Source organism: Apis florea, unplaced genomic scaffold, assembly GCF_048593485.1.
Source record: "Apis florea isolate Af1SG1 unplaced genomic scaffold, ASM4859348v1 contig_2350_pilon, whole genome shotgun sequence".
In the NCBI taxonomy this organism is placed as follows: domain Eukaryota; kingdom Metazoa; phylum Arthropoda; class Insecta; order Hymenoptera; family Apidae; genus Apis; species Apis florea.
In genome coordinates this window covers 6,091,230-6,118,521 of record NW_028256565.1, presented here as the reverse complement: position 1 = coordinate 6,118,521, position 27,292 = coordinate 6,091,230, and the positions used below count along the sequence as shown (strand labels likewise).

General features: G+C 46.0%; 1 protein-coding gene across 6 annotated transcripts in view; it reads right to left on the bottom strand.

Moving 5' to 3' along the window:
- Ser (protein serrate) overlaps positions 1–27,292 on the bottom strand; it is a 102,351-nt gene that overhangs the window by 23,332 nt on the left and 51,727 nt on the right. For 3 of the 6 annotated variants that reach the window (XM_086904805.1, XM_086904808.1, XM_086904806.1), the window contains exons 2-3: positions 22,265–23,454; positions 6,151–6,450 (exon numbers count right to left, since the gene is read on the bottom strand). In XM_086904805.1, coding sequence (XP_086760931.1) covers positions 6,151–6,450; positions 22,265–22,312 — 348 coding nt within the window. In that variant the 5' untranslated portion in view covers positions 22,313–23,454. Of the gene's footprint in view, positions 1–6,150; positions 6,451–22,264; positions 23,455–26,321; positions 26,435–27,292 lie in introns of those variants that run through there. The other 3 variants (XM_086904804.1, XM_012490498.3, XM_086904807.1) reach the window with 2 other exon arrangements.

Below are 27,292 nucleotides of genomic sequence, written 5' to 3'. Positions count from 1 at the left end.
TCTCTCGCTTCGATCGTTCTACGATTTCATTCGTAAGAAATAGAATTGACAGGTCATCATCGATGATGAACCGATGAATCCCTCGAGCAGGGAAGAAATAAAACGTATTTTCTCTTTCGATTAATTTTCAACAATTTTCAACGATTGAATAATTTCACACAAATCGAAGAAATATTCGCGCATCCCTCCCCGCGATTTAAATCGATTGATTTTCAACGAGTTGAAAATACACGAATATCGGGCGGCAATTGTGACGTGTTGCGGTCATAAAATTTATACGTCGTCACCGGAAACGATTAATATCCGAATGAATTACTCTGCCGTGTTTCCAAGCTGAACCAAGTTGTCCACACAGATAATTCTAGAAAAACGAGGCCACCACCGGGCCGAGCGAGACGACCGAATGGAATGCGATGTCGACGAAGATGGGTCGGGAGATTGGTCGAAGGGGGAGGGGGTCGGGAGGAAACGAGTCGGGGGGGTCCCGAAAAGTATGCAGGGACCCCTTGGAGCAGAGAGTGAGAGAGGATCGTTTCGGGGGAGAGGACGCGAAGAATACACCTGTTGGATCCTGACTCACGACGATGATCCCCTGCGGGGATTCGAGGCGTGCCCTCCTCACGCTTGCTCCTTCATTTTCGTTCCCCCCGCGGTTTTTATCCATTCCATCCGCCGTCCAACACCGTTTAGACGACTATCGTTTATCATTACACGGCCCATTATCGAGCCTATAATTATCGAAATTTATCACGGAGAAAGGAGGATGGGCACGCCGCTGCTCTTCTCACTCTCTTCTCGTCCGATTCCAGGCTTTTCGCCTCTCTTTCCCTCCGCCCACGAGAATAAGTTTAATCAACAGGAGGAGGGTGTGAATAATGGCGGCGACGTCACCTGGTGGAAGAAGTTTTCGGAAGGTCGGCCCAGTTACGTCGATCAACGGTTTTAAAAGATTCGAAGGCCTTCGAGGCACGGCGAACCGTAACGACGAACTTTATTAAGGCGTGAGAAAGTCCCCTCGAGGAGGTGATTAAAGCCGCCTCGGCTAATCTACTTACACGACGCCGCGGTTTGGAACTCAATAGCGGCTCGGTTTAAATTGAATGATGCCGTTTGACGCGTGACACGGCCGTTTAAACGTCGCATCGATCATCCGATGTCCTTCGGCCACACTCGTCCCGACTTCGAAAATAATTTCGATTTTTTTTTTCCTTTCCTTCTTCTTCTTCTTTTTCTCGCGATCGTGCGACGTGGATATCGATTGATCGAGCAGTTCGAAAGCGGCAAGACTTTTTTCTTTCTTTTTTTTTTTTTTTTGCAAGGATTACTTTTGATTCCAGTTGGGTATATAACGACGATTCGTGAGCTTGAAAGGAACGAAGGATATATATATATATATTTTTTTTTGATTCTAAACTTCTGGTCGATGGTACAAGCTTTCGCTTCTTGATAATACGAATATCATTTATTAAATCGTATACACCGCGCCGTTATTCTTACTTTTTCACGGCTATGATTTATGCGCCGATCGATTATTATTCAATCTTGACGCGTCCAATAACGTTTCCAATAATAAAGCAAGAATATTACTCGTCGAATTATAATGTGTTATTCCAAGCCGGTCGCTCCGTATTTATTCACCCGATTCTTCGATTATAGTATACCATAAATCGTACATTTAATCAATTCCGTTTCTCTTATATGATTATAAATAACCGGTTGAATGATTTTCATAGCAAGAATAAATCGTAATTAGCGATAGAAAAAAATGCACGAATCTACAATAATTATCTATTCTTATACATCGCGTTCTACGACGCGTCAATCGTCTATATGTACATACATATTCGATAGATACAACGATCTCCAACTGAATCATCCAACAGTTTTCAATCCCGTCACCCTCGCGCAAGCCAACACGTTCGTGCCGGCTACTCGCTAATTCAGTCGACACAATGCCCAGTGAGATCCACGTGGGCCCACCAACCGTGACGTCACATCATTGATAGGCGCCCACATTGAAGGATATTGCGCCAAGAATAGACTATCGATCCACCTATTATCGAGCGACTCGTTGCGAAGTGAAAATGAAAATCGACGAAAATCGTGGTCTAAAAAAGGAAGGAAGTCATCGATCCACCTACTTGCGTTTATCCTACGATTTTCTGTTCCTACATAATAAACGTGATAAAATTGACGAAGAATTGCGATTCGACGAGGAAACGGATATTATTATAAATAGAAGATCGAAAAATAAAAAGATCACCGGTACAATAATGAAATAGAGAGAATAGAGAGTCGTCGATTCGAGTCGTCTTGTGTGCAAAGAAAGAAAGAGAAAAGCGAAAATTGGCGGATCCTCCAACGATTGTGGGAAAGAAAGAAGATCCGCGATGAAAAAGAACGGATGGATTCGATGGAAGTCCTGGAATCACGGACAAAGATGGAGCGAGGAACGGAGCGAGTGGTGGAAGAGGACACCGCGAGTATTATACGAGGGGTGAAGAGGGATAGAAACACTCGTTGGCGGAGAAAGGAGAGAGGCGAAACGTGGCGTCTGCTCGAAGGCACACGTAGACGCTGCGGCCAGGATTGTGCAAAAGCACGGCTAACTCTCATCTCCTCTGATCGTTTCCTGTGCCATTATGCTACCGCTGAAAAGCCGGCTGTATTCCCTTCTTACGTATGCCTGTTTACGCCGCTATTGAAATCGCAAACGGAGAAAGTCGAAGGACGATTATTCCGGCGTGGCGTGGATACGTGTACGCGTATGTTTGTTTCTTCCTTTGCTGGTAACCGGTATCGAGTGGCGAGTGCTTATTAACTTCGAGGGCCGCGGTCTTAAACGCGTATATAAGGCGGTTGAAAGGTAGATTACACGGAAGTATAGGGGTATTTCAATGCTCTCCAAATGTCTCGTCGAATCGTTTCCACGGTTTGGAAATAGCGTGCGTTCGATTGATCGAACGATCTTTGCATTTTGTCCGCTTATTCGTAACGCCTTGGTCTTTAGCATCGGTTACTTTTCACAGAGAACTTTCTATTCTACGAAATTTGCACGGTTTTTCATTATTTCGAGTGACAAGTGATTAATAATTTTACTATTTTCGTGAATAGATCATTGAAAATCTAAAATTATAATAGTTTATTAGGTAGTTTATTAGGTAACGAGATTTCAAAATATAAAGATCCTTTTTCTATTTTCTATTTTATTCGCTTATTTGCAACACTTGGTCCTTTCTATTCTATGAAATTTGCTCGATTTTTGATACGAAGTGATAAATGATTAATAATTATACACTATCTTCGCGAACCTAGATCATTGAAGACCTAGAATTTTTCCCTACAACGGTAACGGTAATTTCAAAATGTAAAGGAACTGTGAATTCGCGTTCCTTTTCGAGTTGGAATCGCGAGAAATTTGATTTAGAGGCGCCGCCCCTGCCTCTATTAAACGGCGGCCTCTTGTTCTCATTCTCGAAATCGTTGAAAGGCAACCGAGTGAATCTCTTCTCGGGGGAGGGGAGAGAGGGTTGGGAGAGGCGGCAATTTCGCAACAATACGGGGAGGGGGCCTCGGCCGCACCGTTGGAAAAAGGCTTGCACGGCGAAGGCATCGTATCGCGACGTCGATCGCAAAATTTCTAGCCCCGATTCCTTTGTCGATGCGGGACGCGCGAGAGCTATCGAATCCAAAGGATTTCCGGTCTGTTGCTCCTCTATCGGCGGGTCGTTACGTAGAATTCCAATTCGGTTCCAGTCGCTTGGCAACGCCTTCGCCGTGTTCCTCTACTTCTCCTTTTCTCGGCCGAGAAATCTTTTTCGAATCAAAACGCGAAACTTCTTCGCCAATCATTTCGATCCTCCTCGAAACGATTTACCAAGATTTTTCTGGCGCGAGAAGAAAGAAGAAGAAGATTCGCCACGTCGAAACTTCACGCCTTTTTCTCCGACAAGTTTTTTTTTTTTTTCTTTGAAACGAATATCAATAATGTAAACTTTGGTCGTGTCCCTTTCTAGCCAGAAATTCCTACTCCTCTTCGACGACGTACCTACTTCGAAATTTTCTCTTTTATACAAACTTCCATATATAAAATAACGAGAAGAATCGCGCAAAACTTGCCACTACATAACAACGAAGAAGCTACGAATCGAGGAGAACCTTTACATCACGCACGATGATTCCCTTTCATGGAAATCATTCGAAGTCGGTTTCCAAATATTATTATTATATCGGGACTGGCCGATAATAAAATGTGTTCTTAATTAATTAAAAACGGTTCGAGGGGAGTAGAGAAGGGGGAAGATGCGAGCAACCACCGAGTTGCATCCACCCACGTGACTTGTCACCAGGGTCGGGCCGCTGTCGAGCGTATATAATTACGCTCGAGACGAACGGCCGATTTCGATGAGCGAAGAGAGGATGGTAGGAGGATGCTCGAGAGCCAAGCACGACGACGTGTTTCCGTGCCCAAGAGGTATACACATCGGTCGCAGAGGTATACGTCAAGGGTCCTCCAACCGGGACCTAACGGACCGAATCGAGCTCTGCTTTCTTTGCGCGCCCGCGCGCATATATCGAGAGATTACACAGACGCACACACGCGTCAGACGGTCCAGTAGTGGATTATTTGAAGAGCACCAGCTCAGTGTTTGTATATTTCATAACTCGCTCGCTCGAGGCTGTAAGAGGGACCCATGCGGGAGGGGTCCGTTTCTTCGAGGGGCGACAAAGGGTGGGTCCGATGGCGTTCCCCTCTTCTCGAGGGGCATAAACAGAGAGAGAGAGAGAGAGAGAGAGAGAGAGAGAGAGAGAGAGAGAGAGAGAGAGAGAGAGACCCTTAAATTGCTTCCTTTCCGTGAAGCATTTTTTCCTCTCTCTCTCTCTCTCTCTCTCTCTCTCTCTCTCTCTCTCTCCCACTTTTCGTTTCTTTTTTCTGTCTTCCTTTTTTTTTCCTCTCGTCCTCCTCCTCCCCCCCTCTTTTCGTTCTCGGCGACTAGAACCCGGTTCACGGGTGTGTACGCTTCTTCGAGCATTTAGCGCTGCCCGAGCTAATTCAATTATGGGGCCATGGGCGCGCAATAAAAAAATATATGGAAAGTAAATACACGTGCACGCCGACACGAGATATTTTTTCTCGAGGGCAAGCGTTAAGCGTTGGAGCGTTAACGCCGTGGTATTTTCTTTCTTTTTCTTTTTTTTCGAGCGGGGAATCTGAGAAAAATTCGCGGTGGAGCGAGCTTGTCTTTTCCCGAATCTTTTCGGATAGAAAATGAAAATATGGAAGATAGGTGTTTGTATTAGAACTTGTAACGCGTTTCGTTTCCTTATTGAAGTAATAATTAATTTCTTTAGATGGATATCCGACCATAAATGGAAGTCAGAATTTCAACTCAGGTGAAAAATGTGTGGTACAACGGTACGGATGGTTTAACTTATGTAACTTCCATGATATATTGGTATGGTAATAATTGTAAAATCATTTCGCCGTGTCTGCCTTGAAAAACGGTAAAACATGATTTTCATTACGTCTGCCGATAATTCCGCATCTCCTCGGTGATTGAATACGGTGTAATATATGCACGTGTATAATCGTTTCCGAGCGAGACAATCTCGGAACATTGATTATGATGCCTCTTGAGAATATTGTTTGTCCCCGTTGAAAAATTCTTTTCACGGAGGAAGGATCAATGGACGAAGAAGCTTCTCGCGACTCGAAACGATTAGAAGCGACGGTTGTTGTTGATTTCTCGCCAGGGAGAGAAATTTTACACGATAATTCGCGACCGTGCCGTATGGCGTTATAATCAGTCGACGGGTGAATCGCAATTTCGAACGTTTTTCTTCTCTTCTTTTTTTCCCACTTTTCGACGAAGATCGAAGGTTTCACGAACGCGAGAGTTTCGTTCTCGAGAGAATATCATTTACGCCATTTATGATAATTCGAGACTGGAACGAGAACGCTTCGTTCGTTCGAAACAGAACGAAAGGAGAATAAATATTTTCTCGTTCGAATCGCGAGTCGAGACGAGAATTTCGAGAACAATCTTTTCCCCTCGAAACGATCGACAATTATTTTAGACAATTATAGTAGACGCGTGATAATATAAATAAAATTGGAGTGAAAGAAAGAAAGAAGTATGATCGACTCACCGTCCATCGGAAGGTGAAGTGCAGTTGTAGGGTGACCGGTTCGCTGAGGGTGAAGGTGTTCTGGCCGAGGGCGTGACTAGATACGTTGCCAAAGCTACACGAGCCTATGGCTGTGACGTTCGACTGGTATTCCTTCAAGCAGAGCCAGAAGGCCGTCGAGCACGGTGTCGTGCACGGTGGTAATTCTCCTTTTCCTCCGCCATCGCCTCCCCCGCCGCAACACCTACCGTCCACCAGGGTGCCCCTGTTGTTCGTCAGCGAGAGGATTTGCACCTCGAAGAATCCGCTCGCGTTTGTCGCCTGTTCCAATAATAAACATTACAAATTATTATCATTATTATCCTCTTCCACTTTTAAAATATTATCGTTACGCAATCGAAATATGTTACAATTGCAAACCAATATCTCCAGCGACGAGATCCTCGAGTTTGAGGATCGTTGTTCTTCACGTTTTTCGATATTTCGATATATCGCGTTCAATCGTATCGTATCGTGTTCGCATTATTTTTCGAACGGATTTATTACGGGCTCGTTAAGCGGAGAAAACGATTCGCATTAAACGGGGCACGATGTTTCGTTCGCCTGTTTCTAATGGGCATAATAAAACAGCGGGATTTTCCAGGTTGGGTCTGTGGCGAAAACGGAAGTCTCCGCGGCCCCAGGAGGCGAAAGGCCCCTCGAGTGTCTATTACGAGGCAGCTTCGAACCGACACGATGGAAAAAGTCGTATCTACGGTTTCGAAACTCCGTACGTTTCGTGCTCCATCCGCCATTTTCCTCCAATTACCTTTTACTCGATGACTTTATTTATCACCTCCGCCCGCTCTTCGACAAAAAATCGTTTAAAATCTCTTTGTAAAATCTCGTTCCGGAGAATTTTTTCAATTTCGATTTCATTAAATAAAACGACGACGACGACGACGACGGTCCCTCGAAAATCCAATTCACGACGATCTGTTCCGCGCGAAAGTCCCCTATCCACTTTCCCATTCACGGTCAAAATTGCGGCGATGGGATCGCGCAATCGCTCGCCTCGATGCCGCAACCCGACGCCGCGAATTTACATCGCCTCTCGCTTTTTCCCCACGTATTATACGCGATCAACAATATAAAAGCGGCACGAAATCGTCCCGTTTCGAACGTGGAGAGTCTTCCTTTCCATCCTTACGAAATCCCTCCTCTCCACGTATCTCTCACCTACACCTATCGGTTTCCAATGCACGCTTCTGAATCGGGCACGTGCATTCTACGATGTACACACACACACACACACGCACACATATACAGGGCACGCGTGTATAGCGGTGCACTCATAATGTGTGCATCAGCGAGTGGAAGGATCGTGCACGGGCCCCGGGGGCCTGTGTAATTACCGTAAGAGTAAGATCGAAGGTAGAAAGCGCGGAGGATCGTCTGCTGGCCTTTGCTTTCCACAAACCGCTTCCTACTATGTTATATAACGTTCCTCTCTTCGAGTGACATTTTGCCTGGGATCCGAGCTTCTGCGGTTTCGCGGGCAAAGGAGGTGAGGGCATGGAATGGATGAATCTCGAGGAAATTGAGGAGTAAATTACGGATAATGTCCGGCTGCCGAGCGCAGGAAATGATGGAGCCGTCAGGGAGCCAAGGGGGACACGCAGCGTGCTTCCTGCAGCGCGCGAGAAATCTTTGTTAAAACGAAACTGATTTCGCGTTCGTATCGTATGGAATATGGACGAATTTGTCGTTGAATCGAATTTTTTTTCCCTTTGATTCATCCCCTACGATACGATATAATTTTCAGAATTTTACACGGATAGAGTCTGATCATGATTTGATAAATTGCACGACGTTTAATAATCAAGCGTCGCGAAACATACGATATTTGCGTTTCATCGATATATACTCGTGCAAAAATTACTTTATTATGTTTGCTTGCATATGTGGAATACGCAATAAAAATAGAGGTTTCACTTTTCGAAGCGGTTAATCGGTAACTTTCAAAATAGAAACAACACCCAGACCCGTAGAGCTCGAAAATTTTATCTTGAAAATTCAATCGACGTCGAATGTAATTCATAACTCTTCCCCTCGAAAGAAAATCCCCTCCTTCCAAGTGTATCATTCCGTTCCGACATTCCCTCCTCAGAAAATTCTCACGTTCTTATCTCAACAAAAGACATTCTTACTTTCCTGTTTTTTTCCAACGCGTAACAATTTAACACACGTTTCCATCCCTCGTCTCGTATCCCTGTTACTCAAACAATTTTCCCCAAGTTAAATAAAATCCAATAACACTTAGCAACATTTGCCAATATCTCTTCCCCCCCTCACCCCGAGAGAGAAATACACGCGATTCGCACGTGTTATCCGTGACTAACTACGTTATATTCGCATCACAGCATAAATCACACAATTGTGAACACTCTCCACTCCTATACTCCTTTTATATACAACCGTTTGTATATAAACGTCATAGTTTATGAATTTCCTTCTAAAACAATCGTGACTAACAATCGCGCCGTTGCCACGCTTTGGACACTCTTCCCCCCCCCCTCCCCCCTTTTTTTAAAAGAAAGTAAGAAAAAAAGGAAAACTTTTCCAAGCTAAGATAACACACACCTCCATATGGCGATATATCCGCCTAGAGTCCCTTCCTCCTCCCTCCCAGAATATATCAATCGAGCGTGCAAACGCGGAGCGTGTCGCGCGGCCGTAAAACGGGCAGCGTGCGTTTTCTTTGGCCGTCGGTTCGAGCCGTTTCCGCGCGCCCGATCGCCGTCGTCGTCGTCGTCGTCGCCGCCGCCGTTTACGATCGGAGAGAAGGAACGCGGACCAAAAGAAGGAGCGGAGCTCGTTTCCGCCCTCCGCGCGGAACCGTGTTTGACCAACTCGACGGTGTAACGACCGTCTCTCTCTCTCTCTCTTTCTCCTCTGTCGTTTTATTAGCCGTGCATACTTATTCTGGAGGCACTCGCCGGTAACCCGTTGCCTCCGAAAGCAGCTGAAAACCGTGAACGACTGTTGGCCGGGGTGAAAGAGGAGGGGTGGAGAGAGTTTGCGCGGCCGAAGTTTGCACAGTCCGGTCACGTGCCGACGTGAAATTGGCCGGTGCCGCGGAGATGGCTTTTCAGACCGCCGCCGCCGCCGTCGTCGATGCGGAAGAGCACGGCCTTTTTCAAAACTGGGATCGGTGTACAACACTGGTACGGTTCGATGATACCGTGCATATATATTTATACGTGTGTATACGGGATGTGTATGTTGCGGGGGAAAACGAGGCTGGAATTTTGAAGAGCCGATCGAGGCCGGAGGCCTCTTTCTCACGCGGTCGAATCGGTGAACCTAATCGCGAGGCGACACCACGCGTGATCCGGTTCTCTTATAAAGGATTAATTGGGACGATTAGATGTTCCGTTTTTAGGAGCATTTTCTTTTTTTTTTTTTTTTTGGTTATCTTCGTAGATCGTGGATCGATCGTGATCTTTGGTCTGTACATGTACTTTATTAAATGCGGTCAGTTTCAAAGCATCGATGGGATACCAATGTTTTTTTTTTTTTTTTTTGAAATGATGTATGAAAATGATTTCGTGGAATGATCTTTTTTAGTCTTATTTTTAATAAAATTGTTATTAGCCTCGTCTACTTTTTTTACTTTATAGGGCAAATCTCCATGATTGAAGATTTCGAGAAGTAAATGGAAAAATGGAGGACGATTTTGAAAAATCTTGAAACGAATGAAATTGCAAAAGTTGAAGAAACGCGTAGATTTATACGTAGAACCAGGAAATGACATTCACGTCCCCTCGACGATGTTGGGGTATTCACGAGAAGCAAGGACGATCCGTTATTTTCCCATATGGTCGGGGTCCCGGTCGCCACCCAGGCATAATTGAAGATCTTCAGAGCTGTCGAGAGGTGTAATAAACGTGGACACCTCGTATTAACGTCCACTTCCCATCGTGCGCCGCGCCTCTTCAACAATCACTTTGCCCGGGTTGCTCCCTTTCACGGTTATCAGGTCAATTGTGCGAAAGCTCGTTTTTCGCCGGGGAAATCTCCTTTGTGAGGCGTCGATTGTCTCTTTGGTAACGTTATTTCCCTCGTTAACAACAATCCAAACTAGTGATTACCTCGATCGAAACGAGATTGAAATTATTCGAAGAATAATGATCGCGTATACAAATATACACAAGTGTATATTCGAATATATATTCGTCGTTTTTTCGACGAATCGAATGAGAAGAAGAAAAGACAGAATATCCGCCAGATCAGAATATCGAGCAAAATGGGAATAATTAAAAACCATGATTGATCGACATATTGTTTATTGTTATCATATAATTTGCAAACGGTTGCAGAAGGTTCGTTCGATATTTTTCTTTTTCCATTCTTTTCCATAATATGAAATATGTATACATCCAGTCTGTTCGTCTCACGGTTATAAAAGATTGATTCTTAGGAGAGCAGTTTAGCGACTGTCAAACTGATTGTCGATCGATGCAACCGATCATCGATTTTTCGTGTCCGACTCGTGCGAATATACGCGTGATCGGTATGCGAGGGTACCGTAATACAAACAGACATTAACGCAGCAACCGGTTAAATGCGTAAGGAAACGACGCGGAGAGCCCATCAGTTCCATCAGTCATTAACGTGTCAACTACCTCCAACTACTTAACAACTATCTATTTAGCAGGGACATCGCCCTTCCTTGCAACCAATTCCCGCGCTTATTCGAAATTTCTTACCATCATTTCGCTTGCTTATTGTTTCTTCAACTTGATTTCTGAAAAAAACATTTGTCATCGCAACGAATTTACAAAGTTGTTCCAAAGAAAATTCTTCTTCGTCGAAACTCGAAAAAACTCGAAAGTCGAAATTTCAAGGTTTTTCAAGAACAAAGCTATATCATCTCATATGCGTCCCTCTAAAAAAAAAAAAAAAAAAAAAAAGAAGGGAGATCGGCACGCAGAAACAAAGAAGCGGGATTTCCGTCACGAGATTGATTTCTGGACACCTGGTACACGAGAAGGCAGAGAGTTTTACGCGCCCGTTTTAGGGCCCTTGCCATACGCGCGTATGCACACATCTCTGCTCGTGACTCGTTACGAGCCTCGACCCGCCACGACGACGAGGACGAGCCGTTTCTCTCTCTCTCTCTCTCTCTTGGCCGTCCGTGAGCCGCGCCGCCGCCGATCCGCGGGAGAACAGGCTTTCCTTTCCGCATAGCCAGGACGCAGCGAGGCATACGCTCGCTCAGCCTCCTCTTCCTCGCGTCCAACGATCGCGCCAGTTAATACGAATAACTCATTCGACCGAAAAAACGGATACACTACGCATACTGAGGAACGAGCCTAGCGTATCCTCTCGATCGGTTCTCATGCAATTTCCCCGCGATCCTATGGGATATCGATGGTATATTCGCGACCCTCTTCCCGTCATCTCGTTTATCTTCCCTCGGGTTTTTTATTTTTCACTCCGTTCCCGAGTGTGCACGATGCCGTAAAGCAAGCAACGTGGGATGTCCGATATATAAAATACCAGGCATCCCGTGAAAATTATTACAATGCTTTATTTTTGTACGCGAACAAAGCTATAAATTATCGGATGGAATAAATTTCGGCTTTAGAAAAATAAGAAGAAGAAAAACTCGCGGATTCGTTGCAAGATCAAGCGTCAGAGTTATCGGTATATATATTCGAACGCTTGTATTTCATAAACGCGTTATCGCGTCGTTATTGGCTTCGATTCTTCTTCGAGACGTTACAATACGCCCTCCCCTTATCAGTTTCTATTATTCTAGAATTTACAGGTAATCATCGGGGGATCGAGAGCGATGTACAATAAGCGTCGTATAAAACGGGTCTCGAGAGAATCTCGAGACAATGTCGAACGTCTCGTTTCTTCCTGGAAAATAATTGAGCGCTCGAAGGAGGAGTATGAGTAAGAAGGACGAAGAGGAACGAAACAGGTTGGTAAGCGGGTCTCACGGGAATGGATTATTGATAAAACAAGCTTTATTCATCTTCCATGGCTCTTTCTATGGCCGAGTGCTCTTCGATCAAAGGTGCCTTAATAATAACAGGATGACCGTGTGGAAAACGGCGGCGATCATCGGCGGATAATCGAGGGTAAACGGTGCAACGGGGACGTTCGGTAACACGGGTTAATTGTTATCAGCGATCTCATTAGTGCGAATAATCGGGGAGGGTTACTTACTCGAATACCTGTAATTATGTAAATGCTTAATTAGAGCTGGATGCAATTATGTAAAGGCGCGAGTGGCAAGTGGGCGCTTAATATCTTAATTGAAAACCAGCTAAACTGTTGCTCGTTATGGGAGGAGAGGATGGGGGATCAATGAGAAGGTAGCATTATCGTCGGATACTAATTAGCGAGTTACACTCGCGAATATTTGGAACGCGAGACGAGGGTGAATAATGAATCGTTTCAAAATCAAACAGGAAATTAAGATTTAAGCGCAGATTTAACAGCGGAGGAATCCAATCCTTTCTACATACAGTGCTTTATTACAACAACGCTAAAACAAAGTAAAAAATGGGCTCGTCGTCGAATAAAACTGATCGTTCGAGAGCAACCGATCGAGAATCCCTTTGCAACACAAAGAATGCAGCGAAGGATCGATCGTTCCATCTTCGATGACCATCGAGATCCTCTTCTCCCCCCTCTCTCTCTCTCTCTTTGAACTCGGCACCAAGAAAAAGAAGCAGTCGCTCACGCGACCCAAGTCGAACCGGAAAAGGAGCAAAACGCAAACTCTTCTCTCCTCTGCGGGGAAGAGCAACAACTGACGCGAATTCCGTTTCGAAAATCGTCCCGGGCCCTTTCATTTCATCCTCGAGCACCTAAGTTCTAAGGTAGTAATTACCGGTGGCCGCTACCTGCCCAGCCGAAATAGACTCGATGGGGGCCGCCGAGCACCATTTAATTTCACCACGGACCACGTATCCACGATTGCCGCCTCCTTGCCGAACCGCACGTCTTTTCTCGAATCCTCGAATGTATCTCCCCCCTCGCGGGAGGAGGCCTATACTTAATATTATTCGCTCGGCCCGGCCCCCGTAGATCGGCCGCAAATTACCGAAATAATTAAAAACTGTTAGCTCGCGTGGGAAGCTCCCCCCCTCGCCTTTCTCTACCCTCTCGACTACCGATGATCGAACGAAGGACGATGGATACCCGATTTTGCGATTTTAATCGCAAATCTTTGGAGAGGTGGGTGTGGAGAGACGGAATGAATTAATACGGGTTCCCTTTTTAATCTCGTTCTCCTCTCTTGTTTTCGTGCGAAAATCTTAATAGAGAGAGAGAGGGGGGGGGGAAGGAGAGGCGTTGCTGTTCCGATTGCCGAGTTTCGTTCATCGTGTTTATTCTCTATCGCGCGTCTTGTCGCGTGAAATATATTTGGGCTAAGTTAATTGTATATAATTCGCGTTGGATAATTATTAAACGGGCTTAGGTGTTATTAAATTGATGGAACGAGCCTTAGTTCAACGGATTAATTAAATTACGATAAGATCGGCCAAGACGGTAATTCTCTAATTAGAGCCGTCCTATACGCTTTCGCTCGAATAATATATACATACGTATGAATATATATATATATATATACGTGCTATTTTATCGAATATCGAATAGGTTGTTTAAAATTGTAAAAAAAGAATTAATAACCGTAATTTGAAACGATATCGAAAAAGTATACAAATATACGAAAACGAGAGAAATTTCGAAAACTCGAAAATTTTCATCTCCTCGAAACGAAACCAAGGACGCAGCCGCGCCACTCTTTCTCGTGTTTACCAAATTACATCCAGAGAGGGATCCCCCCCTCCCACTGTGTACACACACACACACACACACATAGCGGGACTCGACGCAATTTTCTGACCGGTCCCTCTGCCGACCGGTCGGAGATTAAATTTTTACCGTGGCGTGGTACTACGATCGGCATTTTCTCAGCCGATTTGAGGAGTAATCGTTGCGTGGGTGTATCGTGTTCCCCGTGGGAACTTGTCGCCGCTACTAAAAACAGGCAGGCTCGATTATCGATCGAGCTTTTGTTGGCCCGGTCAAGGGATGGATGAAACACGATCGACGATCGGTGGGAGGGAGGGGTGGATCATCCAGTTTCCTCAACCTGATCTGCCTGATGGCGGGGATCGAACGTCTCGGCAAGCAAGGAGAGAACAGGTGTGAGTCAAGACACTCGAACGTTCGAGTGTCGACTCGATATACAAAACTTCGTCTTTCCTTCGAAGACGAGCGATTTTCTGCAACGACGACGCTACTCTAAATTGTAATCGAACTGTACACATCAAAGGCTATGACGTTTCCGTGTTGTTGGAAAAATAATTGGCTGCGATACCGTTTCATTTTTAAGAACGACGACAACGATCGAAATCTACGAATTTGTAAAGGAAACAATTTATGTTTCTCCACGATAATCATTGTAATCTTCTTTGTAACGATCGTTCGACGAAGTAAGCTTAAGAAATACGGCAGGAAGAGATGGAAAATATCGCATCGAACCCCTTCAAGACACAAATTTGCCGCCCAATTTTCTCTCAAGATGTTTTCTTTTCAGCTCGTTTACAGGTAAAAATCGAGAGCGGCTTTCACGATCTCTGATCAAGCAGGCGATAGGTCGTTTGCTCGATCAGCGACGATTACACGTTGCGTAAGGAGGCGCGACAGTGACCGATACCGTGCTCGATGCAACAATAAATTAAAAGGATAAACGGGTTTGTCGAAATTGTTAAGATCGAAGCGTTTATCGATGAAGACCGGGTTGATGATCGACGTGAAAATCACGATGCTGCATGCAATTGATATTCGATGAGAGGACCAGTTGGTCGGTCGGCCTGTTGGAATTTTTTCGTAAATTTCGATGGAGACAAAGGGAAATCGGAGCAGAATTCGATATTGGGAAATATTCTACGTATTCAAATATAATGGTTTTTTTTTCGTTGTTGAGCTATTGTTAGAAATTTTTAAGAAGAAAAAATTAGAACTGTGTGGAAATATTCTGGATCGAAATCGTCGTCTCTCTTGCTAATAATAAAAATTGGAAAAGAAAAATTGGAGCTTTTGCAAACGTTTCTCTTTTTTCTCTTATTTTTAATCTTGGATAAAATGTCGGCGAAAGTGTTATTTAAGAAAATGGATGAAAGGGAAAGAAAAGGTGAAACACGTGTGCGAAAAGTGTGCAAGAAGAGAATGTGGCCCGGAGTGAAATGCTTCTATGCTTCAAAAAAAACGGTCTTAGCCAGGTCAGGAGCTGGTACATAACTCGTTGTCACGGTTTTGTCACCCGTTTCCCGCGGACACCCGTGAAATTACCGCACTTCTGCTCTCAAACTTGATAAACGACGTCCACGAGGTATGAAAAAGAACAGTAACCACGGTAACAGCCGGCTTAACCACGGTAAACGCGACAGTAGCCTTTGTCTTTAACTAGCCTAACATACCATGCCCTTTTCTTTCAATCTCGATAAAAACTCTGCTCCGGGTTTAACGCGCGATTTATAAAATCGCTTCCATCTCTATTACCTCGGTTAGCCGTCAATCTTTTATCGCGTTAAAAATAGAAAGAGAAAAAAAGAAAAACAAATTCGGATCGAAAGTTGTTACAAATTATGCCTCGAACGATGCTGCCTCCTATTTAAAAAAAATTCGAACAATCGCGATCCTGTTTCACCAGGAAAAAAAAAGAAAAAGAAGGAAAAAAAAGAAGAGAAAGAATTCGAGATGTTTACTTCCTTCACGTGTTGACGAACGAACTTCATCCGCCCAAAAACTTATCCCTGTTTATCACGAAATTACTCTCGAGTGGTGTGCGCCTCCTCGCCCGGTTCCCCGAACTCGTAAAACCCTTAACCACTTTCCCAGTCGATCCTCCCCTCTTCGTTCCTTGGCCACCGCGTCGAGGATGGCAGAGAAGAAGAAGTAGAAGAAGAAGAAGAAGAAGACGACGAAGAAGAAGAAGAAGAAGAAGAAGAAGAAGAAGAAGAAGGACCCTCGGACACGCACCTGTGCGCCAGCCACCGTTCCAGGCCAAGCAGAGCTCGCAGGATCACGCAGCCGGTGTAACACCGAGCCACGAGACTGTATTATCTGTCTATCTGGCGAGCATCCCGGAGCCCCGAGGCCGATTTTTATAGGAGGTTCGCGTGACCGCCAGGCTAAACGCTTCGCTTTAACCCGCTCCCCCTCCCCCATATTTTCACCTCCTTCCCTTCCAATATTATTCCCTTCTCTCTCCCTCTCTCTTTCTCACTCACTCACTCGCGCGTACAACGACAACCACGTTCCCTCCCGCCCCTCTTCTCAACGCCTGATCTTCCGTCAGAGCGTGGGTCAGACGGATCGGATCTCCGTGGCGGCTGTCGTTCGAATAATTTATCCCTTCTTTTCTCTCTATATATATCTCCAACCGGCCGCCCTATTTGCATTCCCCCTTATCCTTACGGTGCGCTCCCATTCTCATCCTCGACGTGCGTTCTTACTCGTCCTTGCGTCCTCTCCACCTGTTCGAGACGCCTGCATCGTGCGTCTTATTTATCATTTCCGCGTCACGCCACCGATATCCCTCCCCTCCTCGATATTCCGCTCGCAAGTAGATACCACCACTTATCCAACTCTGCATCCTGCAAGACTTCCTGCGAGACGGCGGCTGATAATTGGCCGCGGTGATAGCCGCGCAAGAAGAGGAATAACAAGAACGCGGCCGTATTCGCTGGTTGGGTATGGGAGGGACGCGAGAGAGAAAAAGAGAGGGAGGGATGTAGGTTCCCAGGGTAAAAGCGGAAGCGGCGCGCTAATGCGCTAAACGGGTCGTCGTCGACCGCCGCGGGGCATGCGCGCGTCTTTTTCTCAACCCTTTCTCCCCGCGTGGGGCGCCTCTCTCCTCCTCCATCCACTTTAGTACGAGCTTTGATGAAGCTTCTTCTTTGCTCACCTGGATGTGATTTACTGCCGCCGCCGCTGCTGCTGGGTGTATTTTTCCGTTTTCGGATTATGATTATGGAGGGATCGTTACTTTTATTAATTCGTAGCCTCAGGGCTCTCGAGTCGGAGGAGTCTCCGCGTGGAAGAAGTTGCGATCCACGGTATTTGATAGGATATTTCTTTTTTTTTTCTTTTTTTTTTTTTTTTTTTTTTTATAAGGTCGAAGGACGGATGATTGATCGAGTTCGTAGTCGCGGCAGAGTAATAGAGTTTTCCTGGCTGGATTCGGTTCGCCTCTCGTTTCTGGAAGAGGATTTCTTGATAATGGCGATGTTAAGATGTTAGAGGCGTCCTGTAAAAACCTGGCCGGGAGGAGAGAGAGAGAGAGAGAGAGAGAGAGTTAATTTTCCTCGACAGGGTTATTGAGTTCACTCCAATGAGTTTCATCCGCTGGCGTTGATTAATTACGCGCCAGTGTTTCTTTTTTTTGCGATCTTCGCGAATGTCAATTTTCGTGTGAAAAAACCGTCCCCCGTTTGTGTACATAAATATATCGAATAAGGTGTTTTTTTTTTTTTTTTTTTTTTACGAACGTTTTCATACGATAAAAAATATTTTATCATCGTCGAACATTCTCTCCTCGACTCGCCACATCTATTCTGAAATGGAACCTATTTAAAGATTCGTGATGACCTTCGCGATTAATTCGATACACACTCGTATTCTCGAAATCCAGGATCGTCCTTCGAATTTATTGCCGATTTTAATCGGCGAACGGTAAATAACGAAATGTGGGATAAAACGAAGAAACGAATAAAAAAAATACAGTTTGAACGCCTCGACTCGAATCGAAGCTTCGATCTTATTGCCTAAATGATGGGAGAAGAAATTTTCGGTACAGGATTATTTATTAATTCGAGAGGTGCGCGTTTAGAGACGATCCATCTACGGACCGTGTACAGGCGTGACCGATCTTCCCTCCAATCGGCTTCTCCTCCACGATGCTATTTCTTCGTTCACGAGGAGAGAAGAAGCCGGCCGGCTCTCGATCCATCCTTCGTTGCACGTTGCAAGCCTGGATAATTAAGACGCGCCGACGGTGGAGACGGATGAATTATAATCGAGTCGGACCGAGAAAAATCCAAGACGTGTACGAGCGATTCCACAAGCGCAGATCGATCTCTCGTTGCCGATCTCCATAACGGGGATTTACGATAATTGCGCTCGAATTGCATCCCGTAGCAATTTCGAGCTTGATGGACTTGGTCGAATTTCACGTCGTGGGAGAAAAATCGTGATGGGTAAACTACGATCATCATCGTGTTGCGGGTATATCGCGTTAACAATTCCAAGGAGACGAGACTTTTTCTCTGTGAAAATGGAAAATGGCTATCTTTAAATATTATACACATTTATACGACAAGAGATGGATAAAATTTAGTAATTTCCCTCATCGTCCGAATCAAATGGTACAACGAACGATAATGATAACGATTCTTACCTCTCTCTTTAGGCTAGAATTATCCTTTACTCTCTGAACTAAATTTTAAACACTGCCAAACCAAAAGAGAAGCACATCGATTCAAGAATTTCGACGAATCAAGTTGTCCCCCTCCATCCGATATTAAATCGGGAGAAATTATCCAAGATTGCACACGCATACACAAACACACACACGAGAATAAAGTGACACGTTGGCCGCGGATCGGCGAGGTATCGGTTTCTCGGAATACTTTTCGGCCGGGTTTTTTTCAAACGGCAGCCATCGCGCGCGTTATAACGGTAATTCCGGCTCGGGCTGTAATTGAAAGAGAGCAGAAGCGGCGGTTAATTGCGCTAGGTCGAAATCATGGAGGAGAGAAGCGCCGCTCTTCTTCGAAAGTCATTTGTAAAAGGGTCTCCCCTTTCTCATAACTCGTGCAGCTCGAAACTTTGGGGAGCCCCAATTACCCCCGAAATCTGGGCACCAGGGTTGATCCGAGGCATCGTTGGAAGCACCGTTTCGAGTGGCGCGGAGGCTGTGTTTAGCCGTCAACGAGATTGCGTTTCGCGAGCTCCCGTCGTCCATGTTTTTCGAACAGTAAAAATCTTTTACTCGGGGATCTGGAAGCCGGGTTCGAAACATTTCGAGTGGTTCCCCAGTGTGAGTATCGCCTTTCCTTCTTTACTCGAAGCCTATTACTCGAGGCGGAATATAACGTCTCGAGAGAGAGGTTGTTGGTATTTAAAGTTGTTGTTTACGAACCTCTCGTACGCGAGAGAATTTTGCGACCAGAATCTTATTTTTTTCTTTTTTCTTCCGTGTAAACACTTCACTTGTCACTTGTGTCGTAATATAATGTGACGTATGGTGAGAATCGCGAAATTGGAAACGATTCTGAGATTAGATTTCTGCAAAAATTTCGTTAATCGATATAATAATATTTGTCTCGAGTTAAAATTGTTATCCTAGAACGAGTTCAATCATTAAGTTGATTGCGTGAAAAGAAACGCTTTTCACTTTTACAATTGTATGCGTTGAAACAATTAATTCCTTTTTTGAAAAATACGTAATTTCCCCATTGAAAATAAACGAATTCCAATGTTTTGCATTACAAATGGCCCCCCCCCTTTTTTTCTTTTTTTTTTTCTCAACGCCTTATGAATTTCTCGAAAGCGAGGCTAACATCATTGTTACGTATGTTTTTATGAACGTTTTGATCCTATCTTCCTTTCACAAATTGCTGGTTAGATTACGCGTAATACTTCGACTTATGTCAAGAATTTTAAAGCTTTCACGGCTACGATTCGCCGTTTGCTTATACGAAACTCGCTTCCACGTTCGATATGAATTATATCGCAGACGTTTTGCCTGCATTGCAGCCAACGTATTCCCAGTCGTGGTCATACGATACACCGACATTAGCCCAGTTACAATTCTCGCTTGTCTCTCGTTGATCCAGACGAATAAATGTGTCGTGTGCCTTCTCTAAAGTAAAACGGGATCAACAGTGAGAAACACGCTAATTCCCTTTCCTTTTAATTTTAAAAGCTTCTTCGACACTTCACACATAGAATATGAACGATCGAATTACTCATTCGTACAATACACTGCGATACATACAAATCGAACGATTGTAGCAAAATCATATCGCTATTAACACGATTCTAATTCAAAATTTCCATGGTAAAAGTGGGGAAAAAATTTGCCGATGATTTTCGAACAACCACGATTCGTAAATCGATCACATGTTCGATGGAAAAAGAATCAAAGGGTTGCAGCATTAACACAAAATTCCCATCTTTCCCTATGGCACGAATACACGCACAAATACACGCGTGTAATAACCGGGCAGGGGGATACAAATAAGACCGTCCTCGATTACAACGTGTTACACATTTTTCGACCGGTCCGCAACAATGGAGCGAATACACGGAATAACTCTCCGTCCCCCGGGAGAGGGAGGATAAGGAAGGGAAGGAGGAGGGGAGGGGGGAGCAGAGATGCGCAGAGCGGACGATAAGCGAGTGGTGAGGCAACATCGGCGGGAAAAAAGGTTGCACCGTGTATCCGCTTGATGAGAACAAGAAGCGGGAGGAGGATGATGCTTCGGTGCCGCCCTCTTTATCCTCGCGCAACGACACGAAGAAGAAGAAGAAGAGGAGAAGAAGAAGAAGAAGAAGGAGGAGGAGGAGGAGGAGGAGGAGGAAGAAAAAGAAAGCGGTTCGTGAGACGAAGCGTGCACGGTTTGCACGCGTTTTACGTGCGTGCGCGCGATGCAACCGAGTGCAACCGGTTGCGAGTTGTTTTACCGTTTTTTATAATGTGGATACGTTTGCGACTCGTGTAATTCATTGGGCGGGAGGATGGAGCTGTGCACGATTTCACTTGGTTGCCAAGTTTTGACGTATCCGTGAAGCGGAAAAAAAGAAACTTGCGATTTGGATGGAGCGAAATTACTTTGTTGGTAAATTCGGGGAGAAGGAGGATATCGAGTATGTGGAAAAATATAACGATAAATGGAACGGAGAGCAAATTGTTTTGGAAACGTAAGAATAGAAGAGGACAATGCGTATAGTACAACGCAGAGTGTACACGTGATATGTATCCACTCGTCCAGTCTTTACACGTTCATCGAATAATATTAGCGTCTAAGATAAGTTAATAAACCTCGTCCCAATGATTCATCGTTTCGAGCCGGCCGCTACTTATCTAATCGTTCCACTTTGCGACAGTTTGCGCTTCGTTCACCCTAATGCATGTAATTAATATGTAATCGTTTCTCCTTCTTTTTTTTTTCTCCTCTTCCTTCGTTTATTTATATCTGGCATCGATACGCAGTCTGGTTTATCGATAATTACTAGGCTTATCTCGCGACGTCTTATCGTTCAGGATCGGCGAGTAATTGCTCCGTCTCTCGCGATCATCTGGGTATCCGGTTAGCCGGATTTTTTTTTTCCCCCCCAAATGAGAAGCAATTTGATGGGAGATTAATGCACGGGATGAAGAATGCGTGCATTCTATGCGTGTTTCTCATGCGATTTATCAATAATTATAGATTAACTCTACTTTTAAACAGGGACAAGAGTGTTTCGAAAATAGTTTTAATAATCTTTCAGTCAATCGATATCGTTAAGATCGAACCATTTTCTCGTCAAAGGATCATTATCGAGTTCGAGATTGTTGTCAATTCATTATATACGTTCTAGTTAAGTTTAGAATTTTATTTATCAGATATCGGTCAGAGGGTCGGTCTTGGAAAGAAATCCAAGATTCCAAAGCAAGATCATTAATTTCATCATTTCCAAGTATTCCAAATACATAAGTCAATGAAACCAAAAGGTCGCGTGGATCGGAATATTGATAGGGAAAAGTCAAGTCGAGATGAGACTTTAACTTTCTCCAAAGTTAATCACCTCCATTCTCCGTAGTTAATTTCCTGGTTCGTAAAAAACGGGCAAATTATTAATTCGCGTGTATCGAACCGGCTAAATAAATGCTCAAATTTTTACACATATATTTTATAAATCACGATCAATCGGGAAAATTCGATAGGGATCGACGAAATCGAAAAGCGAGGGGAGGAGAGAGAAGAAGACGTCTCTCTCCGTCGGCAGAGATTACACGGCACGAGTGGAACACGGAAGAGAATCGCGAATAGGGCAGATAAAGCGTACACGTTACCTGTATGAGGTGGGCAAGGAACAGGACGTAGGCGGCGGCCGCCCTCATGTCTTTCCTCGAGGAATCCCTCGACTACCGCATCACCATTCCCCCCGTGGGTCACCTCCTTCGCTCTTCTCCTCCAGCTCTTCTCCCAACTAAATTTTCCAATCCTTTCCTCGTCCTTCCTCCGTAATCCTTCCTATTTTATATATATATACGATGTATGCGTGCGTGCGTGCGCGTGTAATTCCACTCGAACGTAATTCCAACAGAGTTTGAAATTTTTGATTCAGGAAAAAAAAAAAAACACTGTTCACAAGTTCACGAACGATCGATTATCCCGCTCCCGTTTCTCTCTCTCTCTCTCTCTCGATCGTTTAACACTTCACTTGTTCGATGCTTATTATTGCTTCCGGTCCGCGGGGTACACACCTATAAATACGAGCCACTGTTACATATATCTTGTTGAATCTCACGGTTCTCCACTTCGTCGTAAGTATAATAACATCTAATAATATAATCTTCCGTTGAAATTAACGATTTTTATTTTCTCGGTCGAGGACACTATTCAACACTTTGTTTAAAACACTTTGTTTTATATTTATATATATGTAAATATGTATATAATATACGTGATACGTGTGGGAGTAGTATACACGGGGAACGTTTAGAATAGGAAAATTTAATTGCGCGTAGAATATAACGTGGGATATATCGATAGAGAGTCGGTTTTCTCGCGGTTCGTAGAGAGATCGAACTTTCTAACGAGGACGATCCAGGATGCGCGGGACGGGCCTCTGAAGATGTTTACGTGCACTCTCGCGTCGCGACAGGTACACCTTTCCCTCGTACGGTTGCCTTTGATCGTGCGATATCGGTAGGTCGTTACGATCCTCTTCGTTTCTCTCTATCTCTCTCTCTCTCTCTCTCTGTCGGTTCCCTTCTCTCGGCCCGTTTCACCTCGATCGAAAGGTAATTAATCGAGGAGAGCCGCGTCCGTTGTGTTCACGTGACGCGCAACTCGATAAACGCGTCTTCCTGGATCTTAAGCACGGGATAGGACGACGATCGGTCTACTTGCGCCACTCGTCCAAATTATTTTCCAAAAGACACGCGCGATCTCCCTTCCTCCACTCCTCTCTTCTCTCTTCCGTTCAAACTCCGTCGTCGTTGGTTCGAGTAGCACACGTGCTTGTTATTCGACACACCTGCAAATTTACGTGAAATACTTTTATCCGATTCGTAAAGATCGATCGAAAGCTTCGCCTCGTCGCCAGTTCGATCGAACGAAAATCCACTAATCAATTGTTATCCATTCACTCGCGTGAATCTTAAAGGGTTATTATCCAACCGTTATCCACGATCTTCTTCGACCACGGTTCCAATGGTAAAATCCCGTAATTGACGAACTTTCGTACGAAATTCCACTCGAAATTTTTCTCTCTCTCTCTCCCTCTCTCCCTCTTTCCTCCAAAGGGAACGAGATAGCAGCCCTGTAACTCGCGCCGCGAACAGTACTCTTCGAAACGCGGGATGGTTTCGATAAACACGCGCGTGTCGTCGAACTGTCGCGGTCGCCTCTGTCGCCAGATATCGGCGTGTGTCCCTCACCGAACAGAGGAACAGGTGTGTGGATCGCGGCACACGCGCGCGTGCCTCGTGCACGTACGCGCAACCTTTCCACGATTCCACGCGCGTGTGTACGTGTGCGTGGCCCAGGCGTGCGTGCACGGCCACGTATAAATCCACGTATATACTCGCCGCGTACGTGTGTGTGTGTGTGCGGGCGCGATACACAGCTGTGTCGTGCACGCTGGAGCACGGAAACGCAGCACCTCCGCGGGGTACACGAGACGGTCGCTCCGGGGATACTGAGTCGGAGCCGCAGGCCGGCCTGCGGGCCTCCCCCCTCCCCCTCGCCAGACACACTCTCATTCGCTCTCACTCCCTACCCTTCGTCTCCGTTGCACCCGAGCCACCCGTCTCCTTCCCTCCTTCTTCTTCACCCACGGACCCCTTCTTCCTACTACCACCTTCTCCGCGCCACCTCCACCACGGGAGCATCCCACCACCGCCGCCGCTCTTCACCCCGACCCCTCTCCATTCCCTCCGCTCTTTCACTCTCTCTCGTCGTCTCTTGTCTCTCTCTCTCTCTCTGTGTGTGTACGTGTGTCCAGCGTGGCCGATCGTTCTCTCCTCCTCGGTGGATATACGCTCGTGGTGCACGCACGGATCTCTCTAATCCTCGCGGTGCGCGCAACGTTCGCTACGTTCGAGATTGTGTAGAAGGGAATAGGTGTGCGCGCGCACACAGCTGCGAGAGATACTCGGTCTCCGTCGGGATCGCGCGATGCCTTTCCAGAGAACGGCATTACACGATCGTACACTTGCCGCGGATGCTGGATATCCGCGGCGGCGGCGGCGGCCCGCTCGCGTATATCTTCACGATCGGTTTCATCGCGAGCCTTGGTAAACGGCCACGTTGTGTATTCTCACCTTTTGCGCGCGAGGAGAGGTATCGAGATCGAAGAGAGCTCGTTTAACTCGAAACACGCGCTCTCTTCACGACAGGCCCCTCCCTCCTCGACGATGTTAAATCGTGAGGGGTTACGCAAGAGGGGTGGGGATGAAACTCAGGGGGATGAAAGGCCTCGAAAATTACGTATATTCCGATATTTCGGCCCAATAATGAATAATGGATAAAGTGGGTGTCGCGTGTCCACCGTCATTATGTTTGCGAATCGTGGGATAGGAGAAGGTGCCATCGGCGCTGATCGTCATTGAATTTCTGCCCCCGTATACGATGTTCCACGTAATCCCCGTGTCGAGTTATCGGGACGGGACGAAGGGACGGCCGGTTAAATGGCAATAAATTATCACCAGGCAACTGGGCCTCTCCCCGAACACTGCTCACCTCCTTTCTACTAGTCGCGTCTCGTATCCCGGTTACCAGTTGAAACGGAACGATCCGGGGGTGATCCATCTCGTTCTCGACTAAATATATTTGTATATTTATACATCGATAGCTCTCCATCATTCGCCATCATTAATTCGCGTTAATTCGAAAGTAAAATTTGGTTGAATCCACGAACGATGATATTCGTAATATCATCCCCCTCCAATGATTCTCTTCGTTTAACTCGCGTCACGATATGGATGGTGAAATTAATTCTCCGCGTTGCTCGATCGCGTTTAGCCTAATTGCGAAGATCATCCTCGATCCTCCGTCCGTCCATATTCCTCCCCCGTTCGTTCAACGATCCCCGCGGCGATCGAAATTAAATTTTCGCGATTCCTCCTCCCGGCAGCCCTGATCTCTTCCACTCGTTACATCCGGCGAGGTCAGCCTGAAAGAACCTGTATACATATATATATATATACGAGGAGACGATACGGCGCAACATCGAGGCGAGTCGTCTCCGCTTCCCTCTCCGTCTGGCCTGCTCTCCTCGCGCGAGGAGAATCTCTCGAGTCCACGATGGGTAGTAGCGTGCCAGTATGGTGCACCGTGGTCCACGGACGGATGGACGGATCTCCACGGACAGCCCGGTAGTATAGTGGGATACTGGTCTAACTCTTCCATCTTTCCTTCTCTCGCGCGTAAGGCCCCCTTTTTGGTCCCTCTGCTCTATACACACACACACACACACACACACACATATATATCCGTCTCTTTCTCCCGTGGCCGCTCATCCTTCATCTTTTTCCCGTCTGCCTACCGCAGAGAATATCCCTCTCTCCATCTCTCTCATCCACGGCCGGTTGCCTCACTCTCGAGGAGGGCCCGAGGAGAGAAGTTAGCCAGCGGGCATCATGGTGGTGGCTACACCGCTGGCTTCTCGCGTCTTCTCTCCGAGCGAAGAGAGTGTGTGCCCCCCCGCCCGAGGGTCAAGGAACTCCCTCGGGAACAGGTTCACCTCCTCCTCCTCCCTCTACCGTGGTACCTACTTCTCTCCCCCTTTCGCCCCTTCTTCCCTCCTCGTGGCATCGTCTTCTTCTTCCCTCCTCCCACCTTCTGCCGCCCTATGCCCCCTCCGGCCCGTACCTTAGGGTTTTACTTATTTTCTCTTATTACCGCTGGTGGGCATGCGGCCACGCTTAACGCACTCACACACGCTCGGAGGGCGAGCGCAGTCGGTGTACACGCTATCGGCGCCTTGGTCCAGCTCGGAGTCCCGTCAGTCTCTCCCTTCGCCCCCTTCTCGGGAGCCTCTTCTTCTTCTCCTTCTTCTTCTTCTTCTTCGTCTTCTTCTTCGCTGTTTTCACCCCGCTTCTTGTCTCTCTGTTTCCGTCTCTTTCTCCTTAGGTACTCCAATATGTGAGCACATTATTACAGCCGCAACAGAGGCAAGAAAGAGCGAGCATCGCGAGTTTTCGAGGGGGGTTACGCTCGGGATTGGGAAGAGGGGAGGAGGTGGGGCTGAAGCCATGGCGAAACGCTCCACCACGGAGAAAACGCGCGAGCGTTACACACGCAAGGGTGTTTGGGTGAATCTCCGAGTCACAGGTATACGTGTATACGTATCTCTTCTTCCTTCTCGTTCGCGGCTTTGCCTCTCGTTCCGTCCTCCTCCCCTCTTTCTTTCTCTTCCTCTCACATCCTTGTGCCCCGTTCGCTGTCCCAGGCGAACTACCTTCTCGTCAGATACCAGATTCCACCTGTGCTGCCTGTGATATCTTGCCCGGTGCTGCCATGCTCATCCGCCTTGTCCTCGTTGTTCTCTCCCTCGTGTCGTGAGATCCTCTCGAATTCGTCCACCCGCGGCTCGTTCCCGCTCTTTTGTCTCTCTCGAATTCTTTTTCGAGGCGACGCCGAGTTTTCCATCGAACCGTGCAACTAGCTCTTCGTTATTTATTATACGTAGTTCAAATTTTACTTGTTATAATTTGCAAAAATTACCAGCCGTACCGTCGAATGAAATTGGAATGGTATAATATAAGAGAGAGATTAGTTTGAAACGAGGTTGTTTCGTAACGATTCTCGCCCGATTTTGGATACAAGTTTCTCTCGCTTTTCTTTCCTTTTTTTCTGATTACGCTCAATCT